We start from the raw sequence: 12,826 nt of genomic DNA, 5'->3' as shown, positions 1-12,826 counted from the left end.
TTTCCTCCCCTAATTCTTAAGATGGATCTTTAGGTCTGCCACTCTTTTTTTTTGTCCTCGACTTGTCTAGTTTCCTCAAATTTTAAAGGACACGCTGCACATCATGCTGAGATACAAGTTTTTGGCCAGTAGCTCTTTTCGAATCACCGTCATGTTGCAAAAATGCCACGTTGCCAAGACTGTTACCCTTGGCAACGTTCACAGATTCAACTAACGAAACAGGAAAACGTTTGTTTATGCATCAGGCTGCTACTAACAAAGTGTCTGAGGACGCAATGTAAAATTGTGTCTTTGCTAAGTTGTTTACGCAGACACAACGCTGGCGCACAGGTGCCTTTTTGTGCTTGAGTGATTCATAGGTCAATGTTTTACAAACAAAAAGAAATCCTCTGTATATGATTAGGTACCACAAATGGATTAAAAATGAGTGAAAGAGCAGCCGATGTCCAAAGAAAAACTTTGAAGGATCTTCAGAAAGCCGGGAGAATTACTGCTCAAGACCGCTACAGTCACACGTCTCAGTCTGTCTTCTGTATTCGGCGAGACATCAGACGGAGAGAGAGAAATTATGGCGGGCAGCCCTAATAAAATCCTCCTTACAGCGGAGCAGGGGTTGATTGTTTCAATACATTTCCCCACCGTGACAACGATCGGTCACTGAAACTGTCACGAAACCAAGCTGCCATCATGCTTCATGGAGACTAAAACTATAAAACATTTTAAAACCACCTTTGAAATGTACTAAAGTCGAGTAACTGCTCATTTAAAGGTTATAACAGATTATATATAATAAAGACAAGGATACTTTGGACTCAAAATACTGACATATGTGTATAAAAGTGTCGTCTTATGCACAAAAATTGGAAGATGTGAACTCTATGAACAAATAAGTACATTTACGACTACAGTACCTATATGAAGAATCGGGTCAAATAACACAAAGCTAGTGGAGGGATGAAAGTATTTCGCTTAAAGGAAACCACATCGTTATCTCTAAGAAACTCAACACTCACCACACAGACTTCAGCTTGCTTGCAAGAGCACGCGGGGCTGACCAAGGTTTCTAACTGATCTCTGATTCGCTCATCATCATCCAGGACCTGAGCCAGCTTCTTCACAAAGTCCTGAGCCTTGCCAGGGTCTGGCAGGTTCCCTGTTCACAGAGAAATTTTAGCATGTCACAGTGAAATCGATGTGAAATAAGGGTGAGAAGGTCACCCTGCGATCACTTTTGTTCATTTTTCCTGTTTGAAAGAACGTGCTGAATTCAGAGAGATGCCTTACTTGTGATCACCATGACTTTGGCAAACACAGCCTTGTTGGATGCTTCAGACTGAAAACAAACAAACATACAGTTACAGAAAAACCTTTTAGAGACAAGTATAGTGCAGTTATTAAAGTCTGTGGTGTGCATTAGTTACCTTGGGTTTTTTGATCAGGTCCAGCAGGTCTTTGACATGGTGTCTCAACAGATTCTGGCACTTCCACATCTCATTCAAAGCTCTGCAGGTGAAAGAAGCAAGGGACACAATGATGTGTTTGCCAGGCCTCCTTTAATACACATGTTGTTGCATAACAATTAAAAACCGACTTACTTAACAGCATTTGTGTCCAGGGTGGCATACAGGTAGTATAGACACTTCATTCTTTCAGTGGTTTCCAGGTTGTGAGGAACCATGTACTGGGCAAAAACCCGCTCCACCAGCAACCTGTACGTACAGAGGGCAAATTTTACGGAGAAAATTAAATAAATAATAATAAATAATAAAAATGTTTGGGTGCAAGTGGTTAGTAATAGTTAATAGATCCTAGCCGGTACAGAAAGCAGCAGCTGAACCTTTAACTAAAACCAGAAGAGAGATATGACATCACTGAGCATCTCTACACAGGTTACTGATTCAATTTAGTACTCTGACTAATGGCTCCTGGGAGCTTTACTTTACTGCAGACATTACTTCATTACTTATTTAAATTAGCCCATTAGCCTGTGGGCAGCCAGAAACCCTCAACAAAACCCTGCTGGCAGCTCCTGGGTCTAAATTCAAGTCTAGACGGGACTGCGCCTTTAACGTCGGCTCTCGAAGGGCCTGCGTTCAGAGCTCAGAGTCAAACTGCCATCAGCACATTAACTGATCCTGTAAATATTCTCTTTCATTCTTGCTTCTATCCTTCTGTAACAAATCACCTCTGAATCTCCACCCACTCCACCCTGCCTGGACTGTCTTCTTCACCTCTCTCGCCTGCTGCTTTGGATGGCTGACCGCACATATTTAAACTCATCTACCTTCACTGTCTCTACTTGCATCTTCCTGCCTCCCTCTCATTCACACACACACACACACACACACGAGTATTCTGACTTCCTTCTATTGACTTTCATTCCTCTTTACTCCACATCATACCTCCACCTCTCCAGGCTGTCTTCCACCTACTCCCACTTAAGAACACATTCATCTGTCACTGTCTCTCAGCCCTCTTGGTGCTGCACCACCATCACACACCTCACTGATATGTAAATTAATTAATTCAAACATAAGCTCAAATGTCAACACTCGTCACAACAACAACATTAACAACAAGAACAAAAAACCCTTTTCAGCCTTTATGCGCTGAAGTTTTAGAGTTTTTCAAGGGGAAACTGCTGAACCAACACAAGTAAAGCTACCCTGCTGTTCACACAACACACATTCATACACTCTGACAACATCGGGCACTTTCCTGTCAGCAGCTGAGTGGCTCCACTGCAGCAGAGGACACCTACACCCACAGAAAGTCCACTGAGATTCGAGTCCGACGCCTCGTTCTCTTCCTCTCCCTTTTCTTTTACTCAATTTAGGCTTTAAAAACCCATCTCAGTTTGCCTCGTATCAGCTAATCTACTTCTAATTCAGCTGGTGACATTTTGCAGAATGATGCTGTCCATGTTGAGTAAGTGTAGGTGGAGAGATGGAGAAACAATCACACACCATCAAAGGAATGCTGCTCAAAGAATAATAAAAAGTCCCACGCACACAACTCGCTTACAAAAATATTTGGGACTGCTCTACATTATGAGCCTCGGCAGGGTGACAGAACCAGTCTCTCTTCCTCCATACGGCTATGACACCGCACTGATAAATACAGTGCAGAGAAAGGTGGATATTAAAGGCAGATTTTAATGTTTCTGCTGGGAATAAACTTATTAGAGGTCATTTTCTACATTCAGTTAGTTATGCACAGAGCAGGAATTGTTCATCACAGTAAATTAAGACTCTGAAATGCACCACTACCAGCTTTTTCCTCTGCAATCACACAAAAAGTTAAAAAGTTAAACTCCCAGGTACTAAATGAATACATTTTGAGCTTGTTATGAATTTACTGTAGCCGACAGAAAAACATGCACACAAACCTGTCATCAATGCTGTTCTGGTAGTAGATGTGCAGAAGCTTGTCTTTGATCCAGGAAATCTGTTTTGAGGCCTCCCTCCCGCCTTCTCCCTGCAGCGAGTACTTCCTGTAGATCGACGCAAGGCCCATCATGGCCTCCTTACGCACGCGCCACTGACGGCAAATTAAAAAGAAAACGTTTCAATGCAACTACTAGTTAGAAAATAAAATATTCTATGGGCAGGTGCAGTGGCTGACGTGATTGTTTACTGCCATTTAAGCCAAACATGTACCAACAAAAATATTAATAATCAAATTATAAATCTCACCATTAGATCAATAAACCCAAAACAAACAACAACAGTGTAACTATATCTGAAACAATCTGATACATCAATAATAAAATAATACTAATAATAATAACAACAACATCATCATTATTACTGACCAGGATTTAAAAAACATGACTTACTCTCTTGTCCAAAGTCCTCTCCTTTACATAATTGAGCAGTGCATCGTTGACTAGAGACAAATCCTTCTTGGCAGCCGTTACTATAGAGACAATGACATCATGGCGAATAGCCTCCTCTGGGTCATGTGATCTGACCCTCAAGTATTCTGGGGAAGGAAACAGGAACAAATGAGTGGGACGTGAGAGGACTGGCTACCTCGAACGCAAAGAAAGCACCAGGCAGCTGCTTCTCATTTCATGTCGAGCACACACTCGAGCGGCCTTCACGCAGATGCAGTTCTCAGCACACAAAAGCATGAAAGTGTCCGTGTGTTTTTACCTGTGAGGTCTTTGGCCAGGTCTGGGTGGTTCATGAGACAGTGACTGGCGAATTTGACACACTCCAATCTGATAGGCACGTGGATGTCATTAAACCTTTTTTGATAAAAGAAACTGACGTTAATGTCGGCGACTTTAAAAGGTGGCTCGTACATGAACACAGATCTAAGAAGACACCGTCTCATGTGGGTAACACAACATACATCAACAAGCTCACTTTATATTACACTCTCAGTCACATGACTCCCACCAAACCCTCCCACATATTTTGGACACGCAGTAAAATTCAGGTATATTGGGGCCGAATATGTCTAACTCTAAGCCAGATAAACTAGCTAAGCTGCACTGTATTGACAGGGTCGAACCCTGTAAAACTAATGAGATACAAATTACAGCCCAGACTCTCTTTGTGGATTAACAGCAGCATGTAATCTGTTTAACCGTCTACAGACAGGCTTCACCAGACTCTCCCAATGGGTTTAAGAGATATATTAAGGTGGAAAAACTCACTTCTGGTGCTCAATGTCACACACATCCTGATATAAGAGAACCCAGTAGATTCAATTTTATTTCTCATGGTAAGAGCAGGAAACTGTAGATACGCTTCATGTAAGCAGTCTACTGCTAACGTTGGCATCTGTTTGTTTCCGTCCTGTGCTCTCATCTACTCTACTTTAATACATAGTATTATCTAGGAGCCATTAAAGGGCCAGTTCACCCACAATTCCACACCTGAAATCTGCTTGATCAGCTGCAGGAAGTACTCTCAACTCTTCCCTTTGTTCTTTGCAAGACTTGATTTTATAATACAACTGTACGACTGTTCAATGCAACACCATGACACGCGTACATTAATGACAAGCACAGTTCTATTTTTCTCATTTATTTTAATTATCTACAGCCTCGTGTTCACACCCGATTCTCCATCTGTCTTCGTTTTGATCATCTCTCCTGCCTATGGCAAACAGTTCGCTGTGTTTTATCACACAGGATTGGTGTGGCATTTATGTAGTAATAATCAGAAAGTGAAGAATTCAGTGTAACCACAAAAAAAGAAAATATATTTAGTTTTAATATGGTTTAAAATATAGTAATAATCCAAAAGTGAACCAACCAATTGATACTAAATGCAAGCTAAAAAAGAAAAGATGATTCTTTTGTCTCTTTGAAAGCAAAGTTATCAATCAAAATGATCCATCGCGATTATAGAGACATTTGTCAGATCCACAACACTGAATCCCACCTGCCCAGGTAACACTGCCAGAGTGGTTTGTTCTGCGCAGCCAACTCAGAGTCCTTGGCTCCAAACATCTTAGCCAGCAGCTTCACCACCTGCAGCCTCTCATCATTATCATTACTCTGCAGAGACGAGCGGGGAAAGAGAAAGAGACGGGGAGAGAAATGATGCACCAAAATTGGCTGCGTCGATTGGAACGAGGTGCCAAGTCATTTACATTAACTACACGGGAAACATTACCATTTTCATAACAGACAACGGCAGTACTTTCTTTGGTATCAATCTTGTTTGCGAATCAGCAGCGAGACAAAGGAGACGAGGAAGGAAGAGGGAAGCATGAAAGAAAGACAAAAGTGCAATAGGGGGAGGAAAGAGGAAAGAAAGAGTGAGAGATAAAAAGATGAAACAAGCGGGAGTGAGAGAAAGGCAAAGGGGGAGCAAGCATCAGAGAGAGAGAGAGAGAGAGAGAGAGCGAGAGCGAGAGCGAGAGAGAGAGCGAGAGAGAGAGAGAGAGAGATTCTAGTCTAAAGCAGAGAGATTTTATCACAGCTATTATTTTGAGGAGACAGCAGTGATCCTCACTCCCTATGAACAGTTAATGAGCGTTATCCATCAGCGGGATGCCTTTATGAGACACTGCAGAGGCAACATTATGCTGACTGGCTGACTGCTTTATCTTTCTAATATGAATCAACAAACCTGCAGAGAAAGTGAAAATGTGCAGTTCTGTGTGTAATGGCTCCAAGAGTTAATGCTTTTGCAGTTTGACTGTAGTTATAATATCAATACTTATTGAAGTATTGCTGCTTAATCTAAAACTACTGCTAACATCACAATGCAACTGCTTTAAAAATATTAAATTCTTGTAAATATCATAATATTACGCAAAACAACTACACAGACAAAGATAAAATAAATAAATAAATGTGGATTTTTGTCACTATACCTTGAGCTTGAACTCCAGCTGCGGCAACACTGAGAGCAGCAGGTGGCTGTCTATGTTGTAAAGCTCCAAGATGAGGTCAAAAACGTGCTCAGACAGATCGCTGACTGAGGTCTTTCCCAGCATCAGCACCTGGTTGAAAAACTGATGCAGACGACAGAGCAGGAGGAGTAAAGATTACTGATAAAACTCCTACATGATCGCACGACTCAAACTCGGACTGCGTTAGTGGAGAGAGGAGTAAGTACGTGTGTGCAAGACCACAAATCATCTTAAGTATCTGAGATCCATCACAGAACAGCTATTGAAGGTGGGAGGGATTCGGTATTTTAACCAAGGACGTGTAAACCACGTGGATTAGGAGGCATTAGAAGTTATCTCTTAGCTTCATTAGCACAGATATGAAACTCCTACAGCACAGAAACATTTCAAGCACAGCAGGCTGTGCTTCAAGTAGAGTTAATATCACATTCTTCATATCACACTACACGCCACCAACTTCAGAGCCACAGTTACACCTCTGAAAGTATCACTTTTGAGTGTTATGACTGTTAACAGGTTTAAATATGACTATGTCTCCTGTGTAAAATGAAGTAAAGGATTAAAACAGCACTATAAATAAGAGTGTCAAAGATTTAATCTTACATTGGTGATGTAGGGTTCAATAGCCTGGGCAGTCCTCTTCAGCAGAGCTTTGGCCAGGTCATATGCTTGTTTATTCAAATTCTGGATAACAACAACAACAAAAACAAATTGGTGAATAAAACAGAAAACCACAGCAATGTTCAGAGATGTGACTGTGAAAAACGAGGGTGTAGTCCATCATCTCTTGTCTGAATGCCATTTGGATAGTTTGGGAGCAGATGTCCACACATTCTTGTGGACCAGCGCTTAAGCTGCTTTACCTCTTCCCACCTGCAGGGGTCTCACTGAATTAGAGAGTATGGAAAATCATACTGGCCTCAGTCTAGTGAACATTTCAATTTATTTTTTTAAGGCTTTCCTTTACTGAGCCGGTTCTACTTGGATCATCTTTTGTGGCGGTACTACGAGCGCGTTACTGAGACAGTTAAACGGATGCGCATCTGCACTTCACCCGACGTACCTTGTGCGCTGGCACTAGATTGACCAACACGGTGTCCAGCAGCTCCTGCGATACGGTGTCTCCCTCACAGATGATTGAGCTCATCAGATCCACCATATGCATGTGCACTTTCTGGTTGTGCCCGTTGCTAGGGAAACAATGCACAAAAGGTCAAAGATTAAGGAAGGACTCTTTGTATAACTGATGTGACTTGTTGTTTTTCTGGCAGGACCTCTCATTTCAAAAAGTAACCTTCCTCACAAACAAAACACTTTGTGTCTTTGAAGATGCACCGCTCACACAAAGGGTGGGTAAACCTGCTCATAATGATCTGCACTACAGCAGGGCAGCAAAGCTTATTAGCTAAATTTAAATCTGATTGACTGTCTTCCTTAACAGTACCAAGCATTACCAGTCTCATTATGTCGCACTCTCTGGAAACGCCACTTCCACACATATTGACACCATCTCACCAACACCTGCTGGATCACTGAGAATATTTTAAATGGAAAGCAGGCTTCTTTAGATTCTTTCAATGCAGTAAAAAAAGCACCGTGTTGGCACAACCTTGACACAGACAACCACAATTTCTTTCCAGTGGCAAAGAGCCAGATTCTGTACTGCAGAATTTAGCCCTGGAGGTTGTGTTCAGCACAGTAAAATTGAGAGGTGGGGGGTTAGAAGAAAAAGAAGAGAGGCGAGAGGGCAATCACTTAGAAACAACTGTACCGCTACTGTGCATTTTTACGATGCAGCAGCAAAGACAATTTTCAGATGTTTGAATCACAGCAGCTTAGCGCTGTCAGGACTGCAGGAAGGCAAAAAAAAAATAAAGGAAGGAATTAGAAAAAATAAAATCTGGGCAAAGACACACATGCAATACACCATGAAAACCGAGGTGGTTCGTTGTGACTTATAAATAGGGACTCACTTGATGACCTGGAAGAGAGTTCTGTAGAGCTGGGTGAAAATCTCGTTGCTGTCTTCAAGCTCAAAGCAAATGTTGTAGGATTTCACCCATGCGATGTTCTGGGGGAAAAAAAGAAAAAGAGGCGACAAGATATATATGAAAATATTCATGCAGCACAGCTGTGTTTTCTTGTCAAGTGGTTAAAACACTTATAGCCTTCAAAGTTGATATGGTGACAAAATTCAGCTCTTATGAATGAGCATCAGCTCAGTGAAGTGTGCATGCGTCTACCTGCTGAATGCTCCTTCCCCCTTTAATTCAATTTTCAATTCAATTTTATTTATCTAGCACCAAATCACAGCATTCTCAAAATGCTTTAAATTGTATCACAGAGATAAAGCCCAACAATCAAAGAGCACCCTTTGAGCACGCACTTGGCAGTTGGAAGGAAAAAAAAAAATCCTTTTTAACAGGAAGAAACCTCTGAGAGAAAGAAGGCTCAAGGAGGAGCGGCAATCTGCTGTAACTGGTTTACCTTCATTTCTGGTCTCTACCAACCTCTGAAGCCCTTTAACAGTTCAACGCTCCAATAAGTGTCTCCCATTAAGTTCACTGCCCATTTTCTGACTGGGTTGAGCTGGAGTTTGGTGCTACGTGGGTGCTAGGGTTGGGTACTAAAATATTATACAGGTTCCAAAACCTAATAGGCTGTACAAACAAAAAATATTGTGCCACTTACCATTAATCCATAAATATACACTGTATGGACAAAAGTACTGGGCCACCTGTATATAACATCTACAGGAGCTGCATAGATTAACAGACTGTAGGGTCCAATCCACCTGTCCTTATCATGTAGCTGGTAGAATCTTCCTCTATGGAATCCAACACATTTGCCGTTGTTTATTTACAGCCTGTGCTCTCCATCATTGCAGACTTTTCAAAACTCAGATTGCTTTACAACATTTAATGGAAATGCATCTTGATGCAATACATGCAAAATTGTAGTTTAACATAAGCAGGCAAACACCAACAACTACGAGAGACTTACAAATAAAGCAATCTTGAAACAATAAGTTGCAGCAAGTCTGACTGCTTTAGAAGTGCCTACTGTACCAGGTACAGTAATACATGCAATCTTATGCTAATGGGACTTGCTAAACAAGAGGGGAAAAACAAACAAACAAAAAACCAACAGCTATAAATGTAATCATTTCCACCTCAAGCTGAGGTAACATTCACTCTTGTTTTTAAAATAAGCCTGAGGGTATTCAGCCATGACACCGTGACCAGGCAGCAGCCACCTCTTAAGAGGACTGAAATCGGACACTAAAATAAAACTCGCACTCAGTCCCAACAGATAAGGAGAAATGACACCAGAGGAAACAGTATTTCAGGGCAGTGACCAAGTTTAATGATAAAACATATCAATACTGGCCAGTGCAAGGGCTTCAGTGTATTAGGGCTGCATGGCTCTGCATCTGCCTTGCTCTGATACACACAGCAGAAAGCACTGAGATAGCACGACAGTGGAGAAAGCAAACGTTGAGAAAGAGTGAGAAATTGTTCTTCCAAAGCCAACAACTACTCTGTGTGCTGTTAGCACAATTAAAACCTTTGCAGTTGAAAAAGCAATTCAAGTCCTTTATTAAGCCACCCACTTAACATGCTTAAACATGTAGAAGAGCGACCTTTTCCACTACTCCCACTCTCCACTGATATGTTTTACATATCCACAGCATGCTTTGTAAGGATAACATATATTCTTTAAAGCTAGTTAATATGAACTTGGCCTGCTTTGAAGTTAGTGTGAGCTGAGCTGACTGCAGTAGAGGAAGATTACTAGTCTTCATCAGAACTGCTTAATATAAGGTTGAGATGAGCTCACAATGATCTTGACCATCAAATTTTAATCAGTTCATACATTAGGGCTGTGCCATATCATACCATCTGTTATAGTAAGGTACAGATATTTGAAGTGATATAAAAATGTCAAATCATTGCCATGTGTTTATGTTTCCTAGTGCATTTTACAACACAATAAGCCCAGGCATGTCTGAAAGCGAGAGTTGTGTGTCAGCCTCTGATCCAGTACCTAAAAAGAAAGCTCAACAATGCACAATACTTTGTAAAATATGCAAGAATACTGTTCCCTCTGAAGGTGGAACATTGAAGTTGTTTCACTGCTTGAGGCTAAAACACACCGCCGAGTACCGGCAGTCTACGGAGGAGGAGATACTAACAGCTGGTGACATGTGACCCAAAGGTAAACAGACAACTCCACCGAGCTTCACTGGAGCACTCGCTAGCTGCGCTCCGTATGACAGGAAGAGCAAACGGTGGATGGAAATTACTGATGCAGCTACATGGTGGCAAAGCAGGGCTTTAAGTATTTGGTTAAAAAGACTGAGCCAAGTCACAACATCTCAGGAAGATAATATTTTCCGGTTTTATCACATGACAGTATTTGTGCAGGTTGTTGAAGTGCTTCAAGGCTAAATTACTTTAATTATTGTTAAACTTAAGTGTTTTAAGTGTTTGATACTTTCAACATTTCCAGCGAAAACATTACCTAGGTAAACGATATCTCTCACGACCATCATGAACACTTGTGCTTAGTTTAAGCATGTACAACCCTTGCCCCTCCCCCAAAATATAATAGGTGTAGTTCCAGTTATTAAAACTTTTATTATTATTATTATTATTATACGCTCCCACAACAGATCATTTGGATTTCACTGTTGCTGTGTTAACAATAATCATTAAAAAAAGAAGAAGAAAAAAACTGGCAAGATTTCCCCCGTCTTCAAACGGCAACATTAAGGCCCCAGTTATAACTGCAGCTTTAATTACAATCCTAATAATCATTAAGTTGCAGACAAAAGACAATGACTTGCAATTAAAAGCAGTTTGTCTCTTTCATTTTGTGGGGAAATTGCTTCTTGGCACAAACTCATAATTTAATGAAAAACACACACGCACACAGCAAATTGAACCACACAAGCAGGAAGACAGAAAAACAAAACAAAGTATTAATGAGGGAAAAATCAAATCAAATCAGAACGAGATTCTTCAAAGAGCTTCCAAAAATGCTAAAGTCTAATTTAGTTTAAATAAATGATTTTCTGAAAGCACAGTACATTTTTTTAATCCTTTAAACGGAGTTCAGATACAGTTAGCTGCAGTCATTTATTATGCAACCAGGAGTGCACACATGCATTAGGCCTCAGTCACACAAAGTTGGAAGGAAAAGATCTATTCTCCGACCAAACAGAGAGTGGTTGCTAGGAGTTGTTGAGTGAAATCTATTGCAAAGAGGAAGCCATCCTTTCTCAGTGCATGGCTGACCTTTTACCTGCACAATGCAATGCATGCTGAATGCAAGACTTTACGGTGGCACTTTACCATGCCTCTCAGAAACATCACAAATACTACAGCCTACTTTATTGTAAAAAAGCATCCCTGCTGCCATTTAGAGATGGCATCCACACACAGAGCAAAGCCTTCAGCAAAAGAAGTAACCAGTATCCAAGTGGCTATTCCTGATAGTTCTGTGATGCACAAGCCTCCATTGTAGCAACCAGGTGTACACGTCTTGGTATTTAATGTCACAACAAACAACTCCACACACTCCACTGTTGCAATTAAAGAACCAGGACAGCACAACCACACTGCAAATTTTGTAAAAGCTCAAATTAAACTTTGAAACTCCTCGCTGTATTTTGATCAAACTACTTGGGACCAAATTCAATTTACTGTGACCAAACCCCCAGTGCTACATGTTAGCCACAAAAGCTCAGTCACGCACCTCCAGCAGGTAGAAGTATCTGTTGAACTGTGCGCTTTTAGTGTCCTCCAGGCCTTTCAGTTGTCTGGTGATGAACATGAAAATGTCCTAGACAAAACAAAAACACGCATACAGTGAATCCTTCATGTGAGCAGCTCTACTAAGCAAAATTCAGGCATGATCAAAAAATTACACTAAAGTAAATATAAATACATTGTTAACAGTTTGAACATTTTCAAAGGACACCCACAGAGATTTCCATATAACACACACTGAACTTTAAAGAAGTCACATCTCCAGCTGAATGAATTTCAAGTACACCTGTTGACTGAATATAACAATTTGTCCAATTAGCATTACATGAATCCTCTAGAGAAGCAGAAGCAGGGTTGTCTAATTACAACAGTAACTCTAACAAGACAGAGTGAAGTAATTTCGATAGGTTTAGTTTAAGCTACCGAAGAAAATATGAATCACCCTACCTTTAGTTTGTCTGGGGAAGTGTAAGGGGCCTCTGGGGCATAAATCCTGAATATGTCTGCCAGACAGCAGGCCACCAACAGACGCACATCTTTATCTGGGTGTTTGAGAAAGAAGTCTGAGGCCAGGTGGAGGGCCAGGTTCAGGTAGAGCTCCTTCTCTTCCTCAGAGTCCTGGTCCATGTCCATAAAGGTCTTGACAACCATCTAGAAAAGAGATGGGGTATTTT

General features: G+C 41.1%; 1 protein-coding gene across 1 annotated transcript in view; it reads right to left on the bottom strand.

Moving 5' to 3' along the window:
- Window positions 1–12,826, bottom strand: part of pds5b (PDS5 cohesin associated factor B) — a 30,012-nt gene that overhangs the window by 8,904 nt on the left and 8,282 nt on the right. Inside the window, exons 3-16 of the mRNA XM_063486619.1 lie at window positions 12,600–12,803; window positions 12,139–12,225; window positions 8,352–8,449; window positions 7,442–7,568; window positions 6,982–7,062; window positions 6,340–6,480; window positions 5,400–5,515; window positions 4,158–4,252; window positions 3,839–3,984; window positions 3,389–3,540; window positions 1,596–1,709; window positions 1,422–1,503; window positions 1,285–1,333; window positions 1,014–1,153 (exon numbers count right to left, since the gene is read on the bottom strand). Of these exons, the coding sequence (XP_063342689.1) occupies window positions 1,014–1,153; window positions 1,285–1,333; window positions 1,422–1,503; window positions 1,596–1,709; window positions 3,389–3,540; window positions 3,839–3,984; window positions 4,158–4,252; window positions 5,400–5,515; window positions 6,340–6,480; window positions 6,982–7,062; window positions 7,442–7,568; window positions 8,352–8,449; window positions 12,139–12,225; window positions 12,600–12,803 (1,632 nt within the window). The remainder of the gene's footprint in view (window positions 1–1,013; window positions 1,154–1,284; window positions 1,334–1,421; window positions 1,504–1,595; window positions 1,710–3,388; window positions 3,541–3,838; window positions 3,985–4,157; window positions 4,253–5,399; window positions 5,516–6,339; window positions 6,481–6,981; window positions 7,063–7,441; window positions 7,569–8,351; window positions 8,450–12,138; window positions 12,226–12,599; window positions 12,804–12,826) is intronic.

This window comes from Pelmatolapia mariae, linkage group LG10_11, assembly GCF_036321145.2.
Source record: "Pelmatolapia mariae isolate MD_Pm_ZW linkage group LG10_11, Pm_UMD_F_2, whole genome shotgun sequence".
Classification (NCBI taxonomy): Eukaryota; Metazoa; Chordata; class Actinopteri; order Cichliformes; family Cichlidae; genus Pelmatolapia; species Pelmatolapia mariae.
The sequence above is the reverse complement of the archived record's forward strand: the minus strand, read 5'-3'. Positions and strand labels throughout refer to the sequence as shown.